The 23,336-nt window shown below is 43.6% G+C and overlaps 1 protein-coding gene and 1 long non-coding RNA gene across 2 annotated transcripts; one reads left to right on the top strand and one right to left on the bottom strand.

Moving 5' to 3' along the window:
- The first annotated feature begins 4,247 nt into the window (after nucleotides 1-4,247).
- LOC148686063 (uncharacterized) lies at nucleotides 4,248-23,336 on the top strand. Its single transcript, XM_088669007.1, is given in 4 exon segments — nucleotides 4,248-4,257; nucleotides 4,742-5,574; nucleotides 19,574-19,877; nucleotides 19,880-23,336. Coding segments are annotated over 4 exon segments (2,544 nt in total). The 3' UTR covers nucleotides 21,277-23,336.
- On the bottom strand, nucleotides 9,761-10,494 carry LOC148686064 (uncharacterized). Its single transcript, XR_015949799.1, has 3 exons — nucleotides 10,356-10,494; nucleotides 10,098-10,197; nucleotides 9,761-10,010 (listed from the first exon to the last, which is right to left on the bottom strand). It is a non-coding gene; the product is annotated as an uncharacterized LOC148686064 (long non-coding RNA).

Below are 23,336 nucleotides of genomic sequence, written 5' to 3'. Positions count from 1 at the left end.
GCAGATGTTAAGGAAATGACATGGGGGGGCACATCTTTAAAGTTGTTACAATGTGTTCAATTCTGGGCACCACAGAAGGATAAGGAATGTGTCTGCAAGCATTGGAGAGTGAATTTTGAGTTATGGTGGGGTGGGGTGATGGGCTGAAATACAGCCAAGCTTTGCTCTTTGGTAGAAAAAGATGGAGGGATTGGTTTTCAGAGTTTGGAATAGAGAGTGTTAAGAAGTGGGAGGTGAAAGCGGTGATGTTTTGAAGCAGAGCTGGTGATATCAAGCATTTGAGTGATTATCTGGGGGTTTTCATCATTTTGTCTGTTATTCAAATCAGACTTCAAATATGCTAAAGTCCAGTCAAAGTTCAAAACACATACAAATTCATAATTTGGTGGAATGTGCCTTGAACATTTTTTCCTGTAAATAATAGAATCATAGAATCATAGAGTTGGAAGAGACCACAAGGGCCATCCAGTCCAACCCCCTGCCAAGCAGGAAACACCATCAAAGCATTCTTGACATATGCCTGTCAAGCCTATGCTTAAAGACCTCCAAAGAAGGAGACTCCACCACACTCCTTGGTAGCAAATTCCACTGCCAAACAGCTCTTACTGTCAGGAAGTTCTTCCTAATGTTTAGGTGGAATCTTCTTTCTTGTAGTTTGAATCCATTGCTCCGTGTCCGCTTCCCTGGAGCATCAGAAAACAACCTTTCTCCCTCCTCTATATGACATCCTTTTATATATTTGAACATGGCTATCATATCACCCCTTAACCTTCTCTTCTCCAGGCTAAACATACCCAGCTCCCTAAGTCGTTCCTCATAAGGCATCGTTTCCAGGCCTTTGACCATTTTAGTTGCCCTCCTCTGGACACGTTCCAGCTTGTCAGTATCCTTCTTGAACTGAGGTGCCCAGAACTGGACACAGTATTCCAAGTGAGGTCTGACCAGAGCAGAATACAGTGGTACTATTACCGTGTTTCTCATATTATAAGACACGTCTTATATTTATTTTTTCCTCAAAAAAACACACCATGGCTTATTTTCAAGGGATGTCTTATTTTTTTCCTCCTCCTCCTGCCGCGGCCGGCATTGCTGCTGCGCCTATCACTATGTCTTATTTTCAGGGTATGGCTTATATTCCTTGAATGCTTAAAAATCCTGCTATGGCTTATTTTATGGGTATGTCTTAAAATATGAGAAACAGGGTACTTCCCTTGATCTAGATGCTATACTCCTATTGATGCAGCCCAGAATTGCATTGGCTTTTTTAGCTGCTGCATCACACTGCTGACTCATGTCAAGTTTGTGGTCTACCAAGACTCCTAGATCCTTTTCACATGTACTGCTCTCAAGCCAGGTGTCCCCCATCCTGTATTTGTGGCTTTCATTATTTTTTGCCGAAGTGCAGTACTTTACATTTCTCCCTGTTAAAATTCATCTTGTTTGCTTTGGCCTAGTTGTCTAATCTGTTAAGGTCATTTTGAAGTGTGATCCTGTCCTCTGGGGTATTACCCACCCCTCCCAATTTGGTGTCATCTGCACACTTGCTCAGGATGCCCTCAAGCCCATCATCCAAGTCATTGATGAAGATGTTGAATAAGACTGGGCCCAAGACAGAACCCTGTGGCACCCCACTAGTCACTTCTCTCCAGGATGAGGAGGAGCCATTGATGAGCACCCTTTGGGTTCCGTCAGTCAGCCAGTTCCAAATCCACAGAATGGTAGCATTGTCTAGCCCGCATTTTACCAGCTTCTTTACAAGAATATCATGGGGCACCTTGTCAAAGGCCTTGCTGAAATCAAGATAGGCTATATACACAGCGTGGCTAGATAAAGGGCAGAAAATTTCGTCTGTTAATGGTAAGGCTGAAATTACTGAGACTATTAAAAATCTTATGAACCGTGACTGTCTGGCCATTTTAATTCATACATAGGAGGACGGTTGATTGTTCTGCTAATGACCAGAGGGGGGCACACAAAATAATAATAACCCACATTTGTGAAACATTTTTGAATCGAGATCTGTGCCCCAATCTCATGTAGATACAGAAGGCATGTAGCTCCCAATTTTTTCCCCCTGGGGTGTAGATATTTTTGTTTAATGCAGGAAACATGATCCATTAGCGCTGAGACTTTAATAAGAATTTAATTTGATCCAACTTTTATTACTGGCTTTTGGTGGGGAAGTTGAGTTGTTGGGTTGTCCGAATGTTGAAGTGCTGATCTATTTAAAGTTTAAGATTTATAAGCCTGCTTCCTAAGCAGCAAGAAACAGGAAAGCCCTATGTACTGTATCAGAAATGTATTAGAACATCAAATTGGGAAAGTGGATTTTAAACTGACTGAACAGGTTTTATGCCCTTGGGAATTTGGTCTCTTAAATCTACCCCGTTGCGTTCCTCAAGTCCCTTTGTAAAGGTAAAGGGACCCCTGACCATTAGGTCCAGTCGTGACCGACTCTGGGGTTGCGGCGGTCATCTCGCATTATTGGTCATGTGGCCAGCATGACAAAGCCGCTTCTGGCGAACCAGATAAGCGCACAGAAACGCTGTTTACCTTGTAAAAAAGATTCACGTTTACCGTGAAACGTCGACTCCTTGGTTCGTTAAAACAAAGAAGATTTATTAAGGCTAACAGCCCGGAGTATTCTGCTGCATCCCAGCTGAAAGCTGCGACACGAACAGACAGAATAAAAACATATAGTGTCATATATTACAGATACAACAGCAACAGGTACTACTTCCTGTTTACTTCCTGATTATATAGACACGTCACAGGCCCCGTGGCAGGACGATTGCTGAGCTATTAACCCTCTCAGCTCACATCTTCATAACTGTAGCCTTGCTCACTTAATAGTACTATTTTATATCGCTTTCTGGTTGACCACTCAACTTTTTGTGCCATTTCTATAATAATAATTTATTATTTATACCCTGCCCATCTGGCTGAGTTTCCCCAGCCACTCTGGGCAGCTTCCAACATAACATTAAAATGCAATTATCTATTAAATATTTGTATAATTTTATTATATTCTACAACCTCACTAAATAAATCTTCATCATATCTTCATAACTGTAGCCTTGTTCATTTAATAGTACTATTTTACCATTTTACATCGCTTTCTCGTTGTCCAGTCAACTCTGTACCATTTCTATAATTTTATAATGTTTCACAACCTCACTAAATGAAACAACACAAAAAACCCACCAACTTGGTAGCAATCACATAACACACTGACAAAAGTCAACCAAAGCAAGTTGTGCTTCCTTTTTCTGGTTATTTGGCTATAACGTTTGATAGAAACTTTATTCAATTGCATTCTTTTCTTTTTTTAATATAATATTTTATTATAATTTCCATAATACAATAATTATTCAAAATATTAAAAAACATCCAAATAAGATACCCGATACAATGATTATTCAAAACATTAAAAAACAAAAGAAAAAAGTCTTACACACATATTTATTAACAACAACAAAAAAGAATAAAAAAGATTCCCAACCACCTATTCACCCTTCCCCCCCCCTTTGTGACTTCCAACCTGTTCTCCATTTCGTTTCAGTTTCCAAAGTTTTTGTATACCTTTTCTGTTCTTTATTCTAAGGATTTCTATCTTTTCTTGAGCCCTTCATCTGTCTGCTAAGAGTTGGCTTTTTTTCACCATTTTTTCATGTATTCATTAAATTTTTCCCAATCCTTGTCAATTTTCTGCTCTGATATCCCCTTACTTTCTCCTATTTTCCTTACCAAGTTTTGGTAATTGATCAATTTTATTTGCCAATCCTCTAATTTTGGAACTTTTCCACCTTTTTGCGATGAGGAGCCTGATGGATGTAGTCACATACATTACTAAACATTTATCTTTTCCCTTAATTTCTTCTTCCAACATACTCAACAGGAGCATCTCTGGGACTTTTTAAAAAAGAATATTTCAACATTTTTTTCAGTTCTATATATGGCCAACTTAAAAATTATTAGCAGAAAAGACAGAAGGAATTGTAAGATTAAAAAAATATAAAGAAGTTCAAAGATATTTGAACATCTGGCTCCAATATTTTCAAATTAATCAAAGATTTCAAATAGATAAAAAATTCTGAAAATAATTTCTCAGAATTTGATAAAATACTTATAGGAGAGAAAAATGAATATATAAAAAATCTATATGATTTATTATTAGAATGGGAAATCAAAGACTAATTAATGAAGGAGGTCATGATAAATTTGGAGGAAATTACAATGGTGGAAAAATGGGGAAAGGTGTGGATAAAAGATATAAGATTCACCCCAAATTATGACCTAAAGAGAACATTTTGAACATGCAATATAGATGGCATTTGACCCCGTTGAAGTTGGCTAAAATATATAAAGGGAGTGATAAAATCTGTTGGAGGCGCCACGAAGAGCTAGGCTCATACATCCACATTTGGTGGCAATGTAAAAAGATCTTCAATTGCATTCTTGATTAAATTATCTTCCTATTGATACGGTATATAATTTTATGATATTTCTCCCAAATAAGTGGTGTTATGAGCCATCAAACCTATGAAATACACATTTCCCCCAAAGGTCTTCCACAATTTTGACCACTACTGTACATCAAACAAAGCAATATTCAACAACTCATCAGAATCTAATAATAAATATGTTGTTTAATGACACAGGTAATGAACACACACCCAACTCCCTTCAGTTCTTCTCCATTTGTTCCTGAGGCTCTAATCCCTTTTTCTTTCCATTGCAGATTGTGATGAATTGGAAATCGAGAACAAAGGTGACCATGACAAAATCCTCAGAGAGGACAAGCCACTTAAAAAATTGGAGTGTGGAGAAAGCTGCAGCCAGAGCTCCCATTCCACTTCGCATCGGCAAAATCTCATTGGAAAGAAACTCTATCAGTGTGTGGAATGTGGAAAGAGCTTCACTGATACCGGTAGATCCTCTCTCACTTCCCATCAAAGAATTCATACAGGGGAGAAACCCTATCAGTGTGTGGAATGTGGAAAGAGCTTCAGTAAGAACTCCCATCTCACTTCCCATCAAAGAATTCATACAGGGGAGAAACCCTATCAGTGTGTGGAATGTGGAAAGAGCTTCACTGAGAGGTCCCATCTCACTTGCCATCAAAGAATTCATACAGGGGAGAAACCCTATCAGTGTGTGGAATGTGGAAAGAGCTTCAGTCGAAGCTCCTATCTCACTTCCCATCAAATAATTCATACAGGGGAGAAACCCTATCAGTGTGTGGAATGTGGAAAGAGCTTCACTGAGAGCTCTCTCACTTCCCATCAAACAATTCATACAGGGGAGAAACCCTATCAGTGTGTGGAATGTGGAAAGAGCTTCAGTAAGAACTCCTCTCTCACTTCCCATCAAAGAATTCATACAGGGGAGAAACCCTATCAGTGTGTGGAATGTGGAAAGAGCTTCAGTAAGAACTCCTCTCTCACTTCCCATCAAAGAATTCATACAGGGGAGAAACCCCATCAATGTGTGGAATGTGGAAACAGCTTCAGTAAGAACTCCTCTCTCACTTCCCATCAAAGAATTCATACAGGGGAGAAACCCTATCAGTGTGTGGACTGTGGAAAGAGCTTCCGTCGGAGCTCCTCTCTCACTTCCCATAAAAGAATCCATACTAATGTCGGAGTGCATTGTGCAGCTTTAGGAGCCAGGCAAATCAGCACCTTTTAAACCAGACCTTTGGATGATTGACATTTAATGCTCTTTTAAAATGTGTTTTGGTTTTTTGTGTTGTGTTATTATGTTGTAACCTTCCTGAGACCTGTTGGTGTAGGGAATAGGTGGCAATTATTAAAGGCATAAGGGTCTCCCCCCCTCCGGAAAAGAAATTGAGGAGGTTTGGCATTTGCACACTCATTATGGAGATGTTGTACTGGGGGGGAGAGAAAGGGTTAATAGGCTGACCAATAAGAAAGCTCAGGGGCGGAGCGTAACTGTGTTTAAGGCTCAACACAGGGGTTTTGGCAGTTAGTTCGGTTAGTTTCTTTTTTTTCCTTGTTCTTTTAATCCAAGCTTTTATTGAGACTTAATATATATACATAATAACCAAAATTACCCATAATACCTAACATAAAATATAATACCTAAATTACAACAGCTACATAATTATACGCTTATAAAACACACCACCCACCCTATACTTCCCTCCACAGCAATTCAACTTCTTTATATTTCTTTATACCTTTTTTCCTTGCATTGTATATTTGATAATTTTGGTTAAATTCTGATTTTTTCCCTTCTTTCTTTTTTGGTTTTGTTATTCCTTACATTGTTTATTCTAAACCTATTAGCATGTTGTTTTTAGAACAATATTTTGACATATAATCTTCGAAATACTTCCACTCCATTCCTAACTTTTGATTTGATTGGTTCCTTGCTTGGTATCTCCTGAGATTTCCATTTAGTGGCAATCACTTGTTGATGGATCTGGACCAAACAATCTGCTACCCGAACCGCGATGGTGATGGTGTAGACCAGAATGATGACTCAGGAACAGAACTCGCTGAACAGTAACTTGATATGTGGTAGCTTTTATTATATACAGCAGAGTAAAGCACAGCTTTGTACAGGTTACTATATACACAGACGCTATACTTCAAACACTCAACTTTCTCATCTTACTCCAACTAACTCCTACACTCTCCAACAAAGACCTGCTGTGTCATGCTGCTTATCAGGAAAACTTTCAGCCAATCACAGCCTGTTGCTAGACTTCCCTGTCTTTAGGCAGACTTGGCTTCCTGCCAATTTACTTAATTGCCCACTTCAGAGCTGCACTTTATCACAGACCTCAACACCCCCTCACAGCTTACAAAGTGCAATTAGTCAAAACTCCGCCCACGTGCTGGAGGGAACGGCGGACAATACCATCAGCCCCGACCCAACGGTGAACTGGTGGCTGTTTCGGGAGTATGCAGCCTCCCCCACCCCTCCCGGGACGTTACGGGAGGGGGCCGCTGGCCCGCAGATTCCCCTTAACCCACCCGGACCCCTGTGGGGGTGGGGGGGCCTGGGCTGTAGCACCCGTTTGAGTCGGCACTCCTGGAAGCCACCCACCAGGCACACGGGTCCCAATACCTGGAATTTTAATTAGAGGAAAGTTTTGGGCATGCCTCAGATGAAAGAGTTAAAATTTATTGCTTATGGGCACAGCCCTGAGTAGCAGAGAGAATGATTTGAATTACGGCTACTGAGAGATAAGAGGAAACATCGCAGGAGTGAAGATGGAGCATCTGGAGAATTCTAGACGCCTTACAGGGAAGTCCAACCTTTTTTTTTTTTTGCTCTTTGCTTAAAGGTAAAGGTAAAGGTAAAGGTAAAGGGACCCCTGACCATTAGGTCCAGTCGTGACCGACTCTGGGGTTGAGCGCTCATCTCGCATTATTGGCCGAGGGAGCCGACGTATAGCTTCCAGGTCATGTGGCCAGCATGACAAAGCCGCTTCTGGCAAACCAGAGCAAGCAGCACATGGAAACGCCGTTTACCTTCCTGCTGTAGCGGTTCCTATTTATCTACTTGCATTTGACGTGCTTTCGAACTGCTAGGTTGGCTTATAATATATCAAATAGCTTTCCTGGACGGAACATCGGACTTGATCTAGAGCAGCAGGATAATGGAAAGTATAAACTGGGTGGACATGGAATTTCAAACAAATATGAAAATGGAGGAATTATATATAATTTGACAATTTTGCAAAAATCTCCCTTAAAATCCTGGCCCTGGTGGAGATGCTTGAAGATTTGTGACTAAGGAGGATTTAAGATATGTGTTGCAGTTCGTAAATCAGAAAAGATGGCGCTGGAATGGAATGCAACTATAGGCGGGGAAGAAGCCGTTCGGTTTCAAGAAGCGTGAGAAGAGACGTCTGGCTTTTTTTTCTGCTGGAAAAGCTGCAGTTCTATTTTCGGAGCAGCCATGGAGTGGAATTGATATAATTTATAACTAAATTGGTATTAGGGGCCAGAGATCGGAGGGAGTTTAAAGACAAAGTCCACACAGAGATAGTAAGTATTTTGAAACATCCGGCTGGCAATGTAAATTCGGAGGCCAAGGAAGGACAGGAATATGTGATATTTATATCAGACGCTGTTTAATAAAGGATAAATTAAAAAAAGAAGCAATTGGTATTGGTGATTAGCAGGGAGCTCTGGGAATCTGAGGAATGGGAGTACGAAAAAATTAAGTATAATTGGTTATAATTGGAATGTTTTCTTTAATTGGAATTGTATGATTAATTTGGATTTGTAAAAATGTAATTGGGAATAATTTCAATGTGATTTGATGTGTTTTAATTGGAAAATTTAATAAAAAGTATTTTAAAAAATACAAAGTGCAATTAGTCTTTGAGCATAGACAAAGTATTATCTCTCACTTTGATTTCCAAACCCATGCTCTGACACAGCATATTCCAATTTACAAACGACAAAGGCTTCGTCATGACATCAGCAACATTTTCAGCGCTTTGCACATATTCACAAATAATGGTATTATTCTGTACATTAAACCTGACATTTTGGTATTTCATATGAACATGTTTTGATTGACTTTTCAACTGTTTTGTCCCACACAGAGTTATATACATAGAGAAGTGCTTGGTGTCTGGGGCAGTTTGGCGTTTTCCCGAGTGCTTCTCTAACATCAACACCCAAACAGATCTTGCGTCTCCATTAGGCGCAGCTTTGGCTCCGGCACAGAGTAAGCTGGTGTCGGGGTTTCCCACAACTCTCTTTGAGTCTTGCTTTCCTACCTAGCAGCCAGGTGAGATGGGAGGGGGGAGGACAGCCCCCCCATTAGCTGCAGCTCTTGCAACCCTGCTCCTTCTTTGGGGATGCTGAGGAGGACACTCTCTGGCCAGCAAAGGCCCATGTCTTGCCAAGAAACTTGTCTGTGGGAATTGTGCATCCATAATGGTCTGGAAAGGGTGAATGTCTTCTAGAATTCTCTGATGTCGCCAGAAGAGTAAGCCATCCCCCCCCCCAGTTAGGTCTGTTATCAAGTGCAGAGGATGAGTAGCCTTGGGAGCCTCTTGGGGAGATGGACGTGTTCAAAGGTCTGAATCCACGAGGGAGAGCTACTTGCTCTGAGATGGGGGAACCTTCGGGCAAAAGGCAGCAGAGAAGGGATGCTGTTGGCCGCTAGCTTCTGTTCCTCCCCAATTTCCCAAAGGGCGTAACATCTGAGGTCCTGCGGGAGGAAAGAGCGTCTCAGGGTCAGGGGCCATGCTAGGCCAAAGCGGCCCTCCATTGCCCCCACCACAGAGTCCCTGGCTCTCCTTTGTCATCTCTGATGCCATCTCCCGGACACTTATGTTAAGCAGGAGGAGGAGGTGCGGAGCATTTGGGGTCTCTGAGCGGCAGATGATGGAAGTGCAACTTCAGTTCCTGTGGGAGACGCCCATGTTCAAGGCAACAGGTCCACGAAGGGCAAGGAGGGAAAAGAGAGGAGAGATTTTGAGTATGTGAAGAGGAGGAAGAAAGAGCCATGTCAAGAGAAGTCAAGACCAACGACAAACCTTCCTGTTCACCTGCTTTTCATCCTCCAGGTGTGCCTGAAACTTCCTTTGGACTATTGCACGGCAGAGGTCGGAGGAGAAGTTTGGATTATGGGGCGCTCGTCAAAACCCCCCAGGCGCCCCAGGCTGTCCTGGAAGGGAGCAGAGGAGGAAATTCAAGTCTTCCGGGGGCATCATGAGGGCAACTCCAGTCTTGGCTTGCCCATCCCTGACAGCTCCCTCCTGGGGTCCCTCACACAACCAGAATGGACTCTGCAGTGCGATTCTTGGGCAGCTGGGTGGTCCAAAGGCCCCTCAGTGCTGCTGCCTCAAAAACTGTGATCACCTGGAGCACGAAAAGTAAAGAGGACTAAGGACACACCTCCCTGTCTTCTCATTCTTTTCCTCCAGGATGGCCTGGAAAGTTGTGTGGACAATTGTGATGCTCATCTCTGAAGTGGAGACCCCCCAGCAGACTCTGGAAGTGCCGCTTCAGTTCCTGAAGGAAAAGAGAGAAGAGAGTTTAAGTGCTGGGTGTGAGAAGAAGGAAGAGCTGTGCAGAGGGAAGTCAAGACAGAGGACCTACTTCTCTGTCCTCCTCCTTTTCTGGGCCCCCAATAACAGCCTCCATGGTCCTGTGCAGGATCGCACTGACCATATCTGAGCTGACCTTTGGGCTCATGATGCTGCAGAGATGAAGGGGGGAGAGGGTTTGATGCTGCCTCCCCCGAATCTCCCTTGCCCCCTTCTCCCTCCTGCCTGCTCTTCCCCACCCAAAGCTCCCCCTGGAGTTCTGCCCTCCACCAACCCCCACAACCCCATCCATCCCAAAGACCCCTCTCACCTCAGCTGGACAAGGGCCAGGCTCAGGGATTGATCCCTGAAGCGCTCCAAGGGACCCAAGATGCCCTGGAAGAGAGCAGAGGAAGAAAGTCAGCTCTTTCCGGGGGGCAGCCAGAGGACTGCACCCTGAGGTGCCCCCCCCAGCCCTTCATTGTCCACACTTGCTCACCTATCACCAGGGGCTCCTCCCGGACTTGCAGCGGGGCCACCCTGTTCCTCTGCTGGCAGCTGAACAAGGCCCTGAACCAGCTGAACTTAGAAGAGAGGAGCAGGGCGGAGATAGCGACTCAGGAGCCCCAATGGGTGGGGGGTGTTTGTATCTGTACAGGGGGCAGAGAGAGGAAGGTGGTGGAGTCTTCCTTAGAGCCATGAAAGGGGAGAAGGCCGGTGGCATGGGGCAGCTGGAGAAATACAAGATGGAGCCAGGCAGAGTTGTAATGATTTGGGGGCAGGACTAGGGGGACCCGGGAGAGCAGGGTTTGAATCCCCACTCAGCCATGAAGTTCCCTGGTGGACCTTGGGCCAGCCTAGCCTACTTTGCAGGGCTGCTGTGAAGAGAAAAATTGGTGGCAGGGAGAACCATGAAGGCCATGTGATGTTCGCGCCTTTCAGTACCCTCAACCTCTTTCCCCTCGGGGCTGCCCGCTCTCCCTCCGGAGGCTGCTGGGCTGCTCCACGTTACCTGGGAAAGGGTCTGGCTATACTTCTATGGCTCGAACGGGGTTTCAAAACACTTCCTTAAACCGGTATTGCTGCCACCACCCGGGAGGGTCTCCTTACAGACCTCCGGGACTAAGAATACACGCTCAGCCTGGTAGAGGGCAAAGCAGCCTAGGACTGGGTTTAGCAATGCGACCAGAAAGGACCAAGATCCACAAGAAATATCTTTTAGCTATTTATTGTAAAAACAGCTTAAACAACACAACATGCAACAGTTCTCAAGTAAAGGGAATACAAAGATAAAACAAGAAAAATATAACTAACTTACGAATACAAACTTAAGATAAAGTTGAACCATGACTGCATCTCTCCATCTCGGCAAATTGCAGTCAAGAGCCATCCGCAGACTCAGTCTCTCTTAGGCTCTTTGAAGAGGAACAGGACAGCAGTACCTTGCTGGGCCATTTTGCAAGACAAAAGGACAAAAGGACTCATCTCTAACAGACTTAAATCCCCAAAACTCTTGAGGTATTCCACGTGGGCTTATGGATCATTATCCAATCTGCGTTAGAGTTGAGGTTTGAATAATCCAATCAGAGAACCCACGACCGTTAATCTTGTCAATCAATTAGAGGTTACACAGATGTCTTGTGTTTACCCATTAATCAACCTGCAGGGCAATTAGCGCCTTCGGTTCCCAGAGCACACTGGACAAACCTTCCTCCCTAATTTCTTATCGCACAGGAATGGGAGATTTCACAGCTGCAAGGTTACACGGGATCAAAGAAGTCAAGAATCCTCTTTCTCAGAGTTCAGGAGTTTAGTTTCCCAGGCCATTCTCTCTCTCGATGGCCAGAGTCCCATGAAGCTTTGCAATTCCCATGGTGCTCTGTACCCAAATCCATGACAGGCCACTTTGAGCTCCTGGGAGGAAAGTGGGCTAGGAATGTCCTAATAAAAGTGGATGATAAAGGGGAAGGCAGGGGAAGAGTGTGGAGGAGCTGAGCTCTGTGGAGAAGATTGGCCAGGTCGATTTCCAGAGACCCCAGGACTCTCATCCCCCAGGAAACCAAGAGAAAGGGAAGGAATCCTACTTACAACCTGCCCATTTCGTCCAGGAAAAAATCCCACCCTCCTCTCTAAACTAGCTATCTAAAATGCCCATCCAAGCCTAACTCTGACCCCAACCTGTTAGAAGAATTTAAGGTCTCAAATATGTAAATTAAATGTACGAGGCAAACATGTACATAAATACATAAACCACCTGTCTGAAACAGTACAGGAAGAGAGTCCTGAAACCATTTTGACTCCCCCAAACTGACCAAATGTTTCTCTGCAAGGAGGGAGGAAATGAAAAAACCTCCCCATTGTTTCTGTGCTCACAAATCCTGCCTCAAGGGCACATTTAAGGTGTGAATAGGGTCAGTCTGTGACCTGGCTCAGGAATTAAGTGTTTATCATTGGCTTCCGGGTTCAGCGCCAGCGCCGATCGGCGGGGTTTCGTCTCGTCTCCGAGACGGCCCGTCTCTGCTAGGAGTGGGGAGGGCAGCGAGAGCGACGCTGCGCCCCTTAGAACCTCGGGAAGGGCGTCCCGGGGGCAATTTGCTCGGCACAGACCCAATCCGGACTCCCCAACTCTTCGGTTAGCTCTAATAAGAGCTCCGGAGCGAGGAGGGTAGAAGTCGCGGGGGCCATTTTGAGCGGCAACGTTATTCTAGCAGGGAGAAGCTTCAAGCCGAAGGCGGAGAGCGCTGGATTCTTCCGAAAATAAAACGATTGGAAAAGACTGTAAGTAAGCTCACGATTTGGATTATAAAACAATTTGGATCTGGGAGAGAGGGGAGAAAAGAGGAAGCCACCCCCCCCCCACGGCAACAAAGAGACAGTAAATAGAAACCCGAAGCCGTAAACAGAAGATTTGTAATTCAAAAGGATCCCTCAAAGGCATCAAAGAGAATCTCCCCTTTGATGCAGGGTGAAAAGGGGAGAGAGACTGTGGTTTATGACTGCCCTGCAGCAAGAGGTAAAGGCTAAGAAAAACCTTTCTTTCCCTCGGGAGCCGGCAGCCCAGACAACCCAGTGAGTTGATCAGGATTTATAAGTCAATTTTTATTTCACTTTGTATTTCTGGACTTTGTGGAATTTCTTTTTTGGTTTAAGTGTTTGTGAAATGTGAGTTCGAACTTTATTGTTAACAAGACTTGAAGAATGCAGCCAGCTTGTTAAAATGGAGTCGAGAAAATAAACTGTGATCATATTCCACCCCACGTGACAAGTTTTGACCTTGGCAGGATTGAATTATGTCAACAAAAAAGTGTTCCCCTGAGTTCCAGCGGTCTGTTTTGACCTTAATGTGGGAAACAAGAATAGAGCTATGTCAAGAGGAGACACGACGGCAAGAGTTACAGCAAAAATTTCAGATGGTGATGGCGGAATATGATTTTTTAGGAGATGAAGCTTTTGACACTGAAAAAGATGAATGTGAGAATGACAATGATGATGACTGTGATTTGGAAGGAAAAGATGAAGATGAGGACTGTGATGATTCAACACAAAATGAAACACACCACGAAAAAAATGATGACTCTACTCTACAAAAAGTTGGATGGAGTGCCCTGCTTTTGAGGGGGGCACGATTGGTATTATTGGAACTCCAGAACGCCCACAGGGAAGAAGGAAAAAATATGCAGAGAAGAGAAGAAATCCAGGGGTCCTGTATGGTGGCCTGGATGGCAAAAGACTGTAAACAGGGGGTGGGGTGAAGGGAAAGTGATGTTGTGATTATAAGGATGGATTAACAGGTTTATAACTGGTCTGCTGATTTTGGAATTTGCTGGATTGGGGGGGTGGAGCCGGTAATTGGGGATGTAAGGTTAAATTGAGAATAGTTATAGTTTTAAAAGTGAATGGATTTTGGAAAATGTGAAAATATGGAGGCTTATAGAGGGAGAAAAAAATTAGGCACGGGAAGAGAAAATGGGAGTTTGATTTTTCAGTGATTTGAATATTAGATGAAAATGTTACCAATTGATTTATAAGTTGTATAAGATACAAAGGTGTATTTTTATAAAGTAAGAAACTGTTGCAGATGATAAAAAAGAGATGAAAACCGGGGAAGGGGGGGGAGGGGAAGCCCACAAAATATGGTTTTACAACTATGAATGTAAGAAAAAAAATTCTGTTTTGTATTGTTTTTTTTCTCTTTTTTTTGCCCTTTCTTTTTTCCCTTTTTTCCTATTTCTATTTTTCTCTTTTTTTGGTATGACAATAGATGGTTGGATGGATGTCCTCCTGCGTACTGCCCTGGTTTGCTGGAGCTCCCTGGTGGCAGGGGGGGGGCTTTGGGGTCAGGGGAGGGGGAGGAGGACAGAAATCCAAGCATAAAATGGACCATCTCTGACTGTTCACATACATGGGATACTTCTGTGGCAGGGGAGGACCCATGTGGGTGGGTAGGAAGGAGGTGGAAAAGGGGTTTAAGTATGTACCGTTTTTTTGTTTTTTTGTATTTTGTAAAATTAATAAAAAGTATGTTAAAAAAAAAAAAAGTGTTTATCATTACCCAAGAATGGCCAGCCTGGCCGGGTGATCCAATCAGTGACCATTGACAGGTTTTCTGCCAGACAGGATTTTGTTGGAAACCACCTCCTTCTGTGATGTTTGCATGTTTCTGGAGTTTGGGGGTGGGCAATTTCAAAAGTCTGCCTAAGGTTGGGCACACCTTTGTTCTGGGTTCTCCTCTCTCCTGTGTGTGTGGGGAGCACCCTGTTGCAACAGTTTAATAAATATCAGGCGTACTAGCCGCTTTGTTTTTCAATATTTTCTGGTTGGCCTTTGTTATTTTCTCCTACCGATAGGGAACCCACTTAAGGACTCTAAACGGGCTCTTGGATACCCCATAAGGGGAAAAGGGCACGTTTTGTTTACAACAACCCCAGCCCCAGCCCTAAGCCTACACCTAACCCTAAGAGTACTCTGTACAAAACAAATACCGGTATATACAAAATAGGCACAAATGTGCACAAAATAAAAATGTAAAATATTAAACTAAAGCACAATAAAATAAAAATATTAAACTGAAGAACAAAAATATTAAAATTAAAAACAAATCAAATAAAAACAAACAAATAAATGATTACCCACGAAAGCTCTCCCGTGTCAAGAATCTCAGCAGGCTGAAGAAGAACAACAAGAACAACTAGAAGAAGAGTTTGGATTTGATATCCCGCTTTATCACTACCCGAAGGACTCTCAAGGCGGCTAACATTCTCCTTTCCCTTCCTCCCCCACAACAAACACTCTGTGAGGTGAGTGGGGCTGAGAGACTTCATAGAAGTGTGACTAGCCCAAGGTCACCCAGCAGTGCATGTGGAGGAGCGGGAACACGAACCCGGTTCACCAGACTACGAGTGGTTAAGTCTACCGCTCTTAACCACTACACCACATTGGCAGAAATCAATAAAATCAACCAAAACAAAAGCAACAGCTGTGAGGGGGAAGGAGGGCTCTGAGCTGCTTGGTGCAAAATAAATACATTGTTAAAATATAAATAAATAAGTAAAAGTAATAAATGAAATCAGAATCAAAGCAAGAAATTGAGAATATAAGAATCCACTGAAGGCCTCGCCTAATCCTTCATCAACCACCACCAACTGCAGAGTGGGGGGCAAAGAGCCCAGCCAGTGGGGAGCAGGTCTGAGGGGGTCCCTTCCCTTCCCCAAAGCCCCTCCCTGCCCCACTTCCCCATGGGGGTCCCCCACACCACCCATCACTCACCAGGATGGCTTTGGCTATCTCCTGCTTGGAGCACTTCAGGGTTCGGAGCCCCTGAGCTGAGCTGCCTGGCAGTTCTGAATCACCTCCAGCGGGAACAGCTGATCTTCCTCCAGCAGCTGAAAGGCAAAAGTCAGGCTGTCAGTTCCTTGTGAAAGGAGGGCTCCTCAACATCCGAGAGTGCAGAGTAGGGGGCAAGGAGGTCAGGCCTGAGTCCCTGCTCTGGTTCTCTCCAATACTCACCCCTGGGGAGGGATGTGCAACCGCAGCACATCTGCAAAGAGAAGAATATGGGGACAGGTGAGTCTGTCCCTGTGCACCTGGCAAGGCTATTCCAAGAGTTTTCTCTTGGATTCCAAGTCCTACTATGGTACAAGGAAGTTACACCCCAGGCCTTGGGGGCTAATCCTGGCCTCCTTCAATCAGAATGTGGCTCCCCAGGCTAATGAGATGGTCAACATCCGGTTCTACTCTATCCTTTTAAAATTTAAATATCAAAACGGATCCCAACTTTCAGAGCATGTAAATCACATGAGTGGAAAGACTGCTGTGACACTCACAAAATTAGGACTATATTTCCTTCTCCCACCTTTAACGAAGACGTCTAGGTAATGAAACCGAATCGAGTCTGCCTTCCTCCGCCACCGTCAACTTCGCCGTTAAAGCCCAATAGACCAGTGTTTCTCAACCTTTTTTGGGCAACGGCACACTTGTTTCATGAAAAAAATCACGAGGCACACCACCATTAGAAAATGTTTAAAAAAATTACTTTTTGGGGGGCTTTGTGTTGGCGTTCAGAGTCTCCTAATTAGCGTTGCTTTTGCTCCTTAGAACCGGCGCTCTTAGCTGCTCAGTTCTCCTTTTAACAAAGTCTCTGTCTTTAATGTAAAACACACCGCAGTCTCTCTTGTTCTTTTGCTCCCTTTTTAACTAACGTTTGCCTCGTAAGAAATCCCGTGTTAACAGTTTTGTAATATTAGAAGGGCTTCCTTCGTATTTTCCCTTCTTTTCCCCACGAAATACTTCACTGGCGTCTATTTCATTTAATGGGGAAAGAGTCCTTTTTTCCTTAATAAGCTGGTCGCTTCCGCGCTCAGCGTCAGTCTTTTTTTCCGGTTCCCCTCTCTTTCGATGGTTCTAATGACTTTTTATTTTGGGGTTATGTTCATGGATATTCCCCCGCCTTGCCCCCTCGGACTCTAAGGCTTGCTCGCCTTGGGTTGCTCTCCGCCTTGCGCCACGAGTTCCCGCCGTCGTCTCACCTCGTCGGAGATGTAGGCTTCGGTGGTCTCCCTTTTACTGGCGCTGCAGGCTTCAGTTTCGTCCTGGTCACCCCAGGATTCACGGGGTCGCCTAGCCTCTGCGTTGCCCCCCAAACCCCTTTAGGCGGCCGCTTTTTTCACGGAGCTTCTTCAGAGCTCCGGCAAAGCGTGTCCGTAGCAGGCGCGAGGAAACCGGAAGCCCCGGAAGGCTGACTCTGCCTTCTTTCCCCGCAGAAGCGCTTCCCCCTGCTGGCGCCTGCCAGGCTCCTCTTGGAAGGAACCACACGTGCTCAGCCAGCCAGCCAGCCAGGCGCCCCACTGCCGTCTTTTCCCCACGGCACACCAGGCAACAGTGGTTGAGAAACACTGCAATAGACAACACTTCCCCGTCCCCCTGGCCTTTCAGTGTGGCGTGGGGACTGACTGAGCGGGCGGCAAGAAGCTTTCAGCCTTGGGCACATGGAGGGTTCTGAGATGGCTGTGCAGGCCAGATTCAGGACCCTGGCGGGTTGGATTTGGCCCGTCTGACATAGTTTGAGGACCCCTGGTCTGCACTGACTGGCAGCAGCTCCCCAGAGTTTCAGGCAGGGATTTCGTCCAGTCCTTGCAGGAGATGTGGTGGACTCTCCTTCCTTGGAGGTTTCTAAGCAGAGATCGGACGGCCATCTGCCATGGATGCTTTAGCTGAGATTCCTGCATTGCTGGGGGTTGGACTAGATGACCCCAGGATCCCCTCCTCTCTCTCCACTCCTGAATTCGAGGAGGAGGTTCCTTGCCTCCTGCAAAGCCCTTTTCCCTGCAAGCTGTTCCTCTGGTTTCCGGCCATGGGAGGGAGATGCTTATCCCAAAAGGATCTCTGGGCATTGACGTAGCCAGGGGGGCAACTGCCCCCTAAATAAAATGATAATAATAAAAAAACGAGGTTCTGCCAAGCGAGAGAGGGCTGAGCTTGGCACTTCAAATCGATTGTGTAGTTCTAAACACTCAGAGCGATCCCTGGGCCTTCTGCTTCTATGAGTCACGTTCCTCCATACATCTGGGTCCTGTGTTGGGGAACTCACCTCCTCCTCAGGGATGTCCCGTCTCCTCCTCGGTGCAGACAGTGCGCTCTGCTGCATCCAAGGAAGGCTCCAGCTCTTTAATCCCCTGGAGCATAGATACATGGGCCTGAAGCTGCTGGACCTTGCCTTCCAGTAGGGCAACCTTGTCTTCTAGTAGGGCAACTAACATGCAATTGCTGCAGGTGTAGCTGCCTACATCCTTTGGCAAGAACACAAACATTGCACAGGAATTGCAAGTGACTACAGTTGTTGCCTCCCCCTCCACCTTAAAAAGCTTGAAGTCAAGGGGAAATGAAGAGGAGGCCTAGGACCCCCCCCCAATAAATGTTTGATACTTGCTACTCTAAATCTAAAAGATGGGACAAACTGCACACGTCGTTAGGCGCGCGCTGCTGCCTTCCAAACACTGACTAGCTCCGCCTACAGCTAGTCAACTGACTCACCAGAAGCCCCACCCCTCACTTTAGTTGGACATGACTAAATGACTAAAGAACAACAACATTGTTCCTCTGTCCAGTTAACATGGGTTTAATCTTTTCAACCTTTGCTTGAGAGATAACAATGGCTTTTCCTAGGAATTATAACATTTAGACCAGTCCTTGCACTCAACGTCACATTGCATTGAGCCATTTCATATTGTATACACCCAGATGATTTTCTTCTGTCAGGTACGGACCAGTGTCTCCATTCTTCGATCTTCACTTCCCTTTGTGCACCTTTTCCTGCCTTTACCAGACTGATTTTGTAGAGACCGAGTCTCTTTATAACTCTTCAAAAATATAGAATTGCCAGCTTTGGTTAAGTTTTCCCCAATCTCTCTTCTAATATCTTCATAACTGTAGCCTTGTTCACTTAATAGTACTATTTTACATCGCTTTATGGGTGGCCAGTCAACTCTTTGTGCCATTTCTATAAATTTATTATGTTTTACAACCTCACTAAATGAAATAACACAAAAAAGCAACCAACTTAATATCAATCATATAACACACTGACAAAAGTTAACCTAAGGAAGTTGTGCTTTCTTTTTCTGGTTATTTGGCTATAATATTTGATAGAATATGGCTAATTGAGCAAACTGTGTTGAATTTTATTCTTGGTTAAATTATCTTTCCATTGATATATAAGTTTATGATAGGTCTTCCACAATTTTGACCACTACTGTATATCAAACAAAGCAACATTCAGCAACTCATCAGAATCTAATAATAAATATGTTGTTTAATGACAAACAACACAGCTAAGAACACACACCCAACTCCCTTCAATTCTTCTCCATTTGTTCCTGAGGCTCTAATCCTTTTTTTGTCTCCATTGCAGATTGTGATAAATCGGAAATCGAGAACAAAGGTGACCATGAAAAATTCCCCAGAAAGGAGAAGCCATGTAAAAATTTGGAGTGTGGAGAAAGCTGCAGTCAGAACACCCATTCCACTTCCCATCAACAAAATCTCATTGGAAAGAAACTCTATCAGTGCATGGAATGTGGAAAGAGCTTCAGTCAGAGCGCCAACCTCACTTCCCATCAAAGAATTCATACAGCGGAGAAACCCTATCAGTGTGTGGAATGTGGAAAGAGCTTCAGTCAGAGCTCCCATCTCACTTCCCATCAAAGAATTCATACAGGGGAGAAACCCTATCAGTGTGTGGAATGTGGAAAGAGCTTCAGTCAGAACCACAGTCTCACTTCCCATCAAAGAATTCATACAGGGGAGAAACCCTATCAGTGTGTGGAATGTGGAAAGAGCTTCAGTCAGAGCTCCCATCTCATTCCCATCAAAGAATTCATACAGGGGAGAAACCCTATCAGTGTGTGGAATGTGGAAAGAGCTTCAGTCAGAGCTCCCATCTCACTTCCCATCAAAGAATTCATAAAGGGGAGAAACCCTATCAGTGTGTGGAATGTGGAAAGAGCTTCAGTCGGAGCGACTCTCTCACTTCCCATCAAATAATTCATACAGGGGAGAAACCCTATCAGTGTGTGGAATGTGGAAAGAGCTTCAGTCGGAGCGACTCTCTCACTACCCATCAAATAATTCATACAGGGGAGAAACCATATCAGTGTGTGGAATGTGGAAAGAGCTTCACTGAGAGGTGCAAACTCACTTCCCATCAAAGAATTCATACAGGGGAGAAACCCTATCAGTGTGTGGAATGTGGAAAGAGCTTCAGTCGGAGCGACTCTCTCACTCCCCATCAAATAATTCATACAGGGGAGAAACCATATCAGTGTGTGGATTGTGGAAAGAGCTTCAGTCAGATCTCCCATCTCACTTCCCATCAAAGAATTCATAGAGGGGAGAAACCCTATCAGTGTGTGAAATGTGGAAAGAGCTTCAGTCAGAGCTCCCATCTCACTTCCCATCAAAGAATTCATACAGGAGATAAACCATATCAGTGTGTGGAATGTGGAAAGAGCTTCAGTCACAACCACTGTCTCACTTCCCATCAAAGAATTCATAGAGGGGAGAAACCCTATCAGTGTGTGGAATGTGGAAAGAGCTTCAGTCAGAGCTCCCATCTCACTTCCCATCAAAGAATTTATACAGGGGAGAAACCCTATCTCTGTGTGGAATGTGGAAAGAGCTTCAGTCGGAGCGACTCTCTCACTTCCCATCAAATAATTCATACAGGGGAGAAACCCTATCAGTGTGTGGAATGTGGAAAGAGCTTCAGTCAGAGCTCCCATCTCACTTCCCATCAAAGAATTCATACAGGGGAGAAACCATATCAGTGTGTGGAATGTGGAAAGAGCTTCAGTCGGAGCGACTCTCTCACTACCCATCAAATAATTCATACAGGGGAGAAACCATATCAGTGTGTGGATTGTGGAAAGAGCTTCAGTCAGAGCTCCCATCTCACTTCCCATCAAAGAATTCATAGAGGGGAGAAACCCTATCAGTGTGTGAAATGTGGAAAGAGCTTCAGTCAGAGCTCCCATCTCACTTCCCATCAAAGAATTCATACAGGAGATAAACCATATCAGTGTGTGGAATGTGGAAAGAGCTTCAGTCACAACCACCGTCTCACTTCCCATCAAAGAATTCATACAGGGGAGAAACCCTATCAGTGCATGGAATGTGGAAAGAGCTTCAGTCAGAGCTCCAAACTCACTTCCCATAAAAGAATGCATACAAAGCTCGGAAAAACCATTATACACCTTTAGGAGCCAGGCAAATCAATGCCTTTTCAAGCAGACGTTTGTCTGATTGGCCCCAAACGGATCATAATGGCGTCCTCTCTCTTCTTCAGCAACAGACAGGGAGACACAGAACAGTGCAAAAGGACAGCAGAGCGGAAGAGATAAGACTGACTTCCGTTCTTACACTTTCCAAGCCTAGGAAAGTAAACAGGTTCATGTTCAAAATGAACTTTGTTAAACACCCTGAAGCCTTTTAGTTAGGTAGAACATCAAATTAGTAGATCTGGAAGGGGTTGACAACATGTACGGATGGCATGCGTACCTCTGGTATGAGAAGGTAGAAGTGCACAGGAATTTTTAAAATCATGTAATAAAAAGGCCACTCTGAAGTTTGGAATAGGTACAAGGAATGGTTTGAATGTAAGACCCCTTGGTGGTTGTCTCCGCTATGAAGCGTATGCCATCAAGAGACTAAATATGGATAGAAGCTGGTTAACATCATGACATGTTGTTGAAAGAAAATAATAATGTCAGGATCACACCATATGAGGAGTTAAAAGAAAAAATAGGAGGTTGGTTGGAGTATCACCAATTGAATAACATTTTTATATAAGATAAAAAAGCAAAAGGGTTTGAACACCAAAGATCAGAATTGGACAAAATTGTATTACAAAATAAAACAAAAGTATTATCCAAAAATTTGATTATCTACTTGAATGGCATTTGAAAATGAAGAGACCAAGGAGGTCATGGTCAAATGGGCAATTGACTTAGGATATAATATAGAATATGAGAAATGGCTAAAACTATGGAAATTTGGAATTAAATTTACAGCCTCCACCACCTTAAAAGATAACTTTTACAAAATGTGCCGATTATGTACCGATGGTACCTTCCTCCTCCTAAACTGTATAAAATGTATAAAACAGGGAACAAAAATTGCTGGAAATGTGGTAGAGAGGAGGGCAATTTCATACATATGTGGTGGAAATGTGGAAATATCAAAAAAATATTGGGAAAATATATACAATATTCAAAAATACTTTTAAAAAGAGACCAGAAGCGTTTCTTTTAGGAATGGTACTTGAGGTTGTGGAAAGAAATGCTCATTCTTTTTATATGCAAGACTGTTATTAGCACAGCTTTGGAAACAACAGATACCAATGGTAGAAGAGTGGAAAATAAAATTAATAGAATATGCAGGTATAGCCAAATTAACAGGGAGGATTAGACACCAGGATAATGAAAAATTTAACAAGGAGTGGAGGAAATTTATGGAATATGTAGAAAAATAGGGTAAAAAACGGAGATGCTGTAATTAACATGTAAAGTAAGGAAATTTTTGGAACAAGAAATGCTTATTAAAGACAAGAAAAGATGGAAGAAATAGAAGGAAAAATGAAATAAAAAGGCGCATGGAAAGTAGAATATACAAATATAAAAGACAGGAAGGAAGGAAGTCAAATTAAGGGGTAAGGTAGGTGGGGGTATATTTAAGATGTACATATATGTTAAATATGTTAGGTATTATTCTTTCATGGATATGTATTTTTCTTTTTGATTTTAGTTTCTGGGTTTTTCCCGTTTGAATACTGGAAAATTCTGTAATATGAATATTATGTACGATACATCTCTATAAATGCAATAAAAAATATATTTTAAAAAAGACCTTTGTTAAACACCCTGAAGCCTTTTTGTTAGGTATCTGAAACCAAGAGCTGCCAAAAGAAAAATGGGTATTATTTATTTATGCTACAACAGCGGCCAGAGTCTTGATTGCACAATATTGGAAGACGGAAGAAAAACCATCAAAGGAACAATGGCACGAAAAACCGATGAACTATGCAGAGTTGGCTAAACTAACAGATAAACTACGAGAGAAGGACAAAAATGACTTCAAAAGAGTCTGGGAACCATTTAGTCTATTTGCAGAGAGAACAAAATGGACTGGATTCACTGGCAGGGTTTGAATCAACATTCACAACTTTATTTCAGTAACAGATATTTTAGAGAAAGTATAAGGGAATTTACTTTTCTATAGGAAAAGCAAGATACTGTACAACAAATAAAGCTAAATAACTCAG

This window comes from Zootoca vivipara, chromosome 4, assembly GCF_965207765.1.
Source record: "Zootoca vivipara chromosome 4, rZooViv2.hap1.1, whole genome shotgun sequence".
In the NCBI taxonomy this organism is placed as follows: Eukaryota; Metazoa; Chordata; class Lepidosauria; order Squamata; family Lacertidae; genus Zootoca; species Zootoca vivipara.
This window is presented reverse-complemented; position numbering and strand designations above follow the sequence as displayed.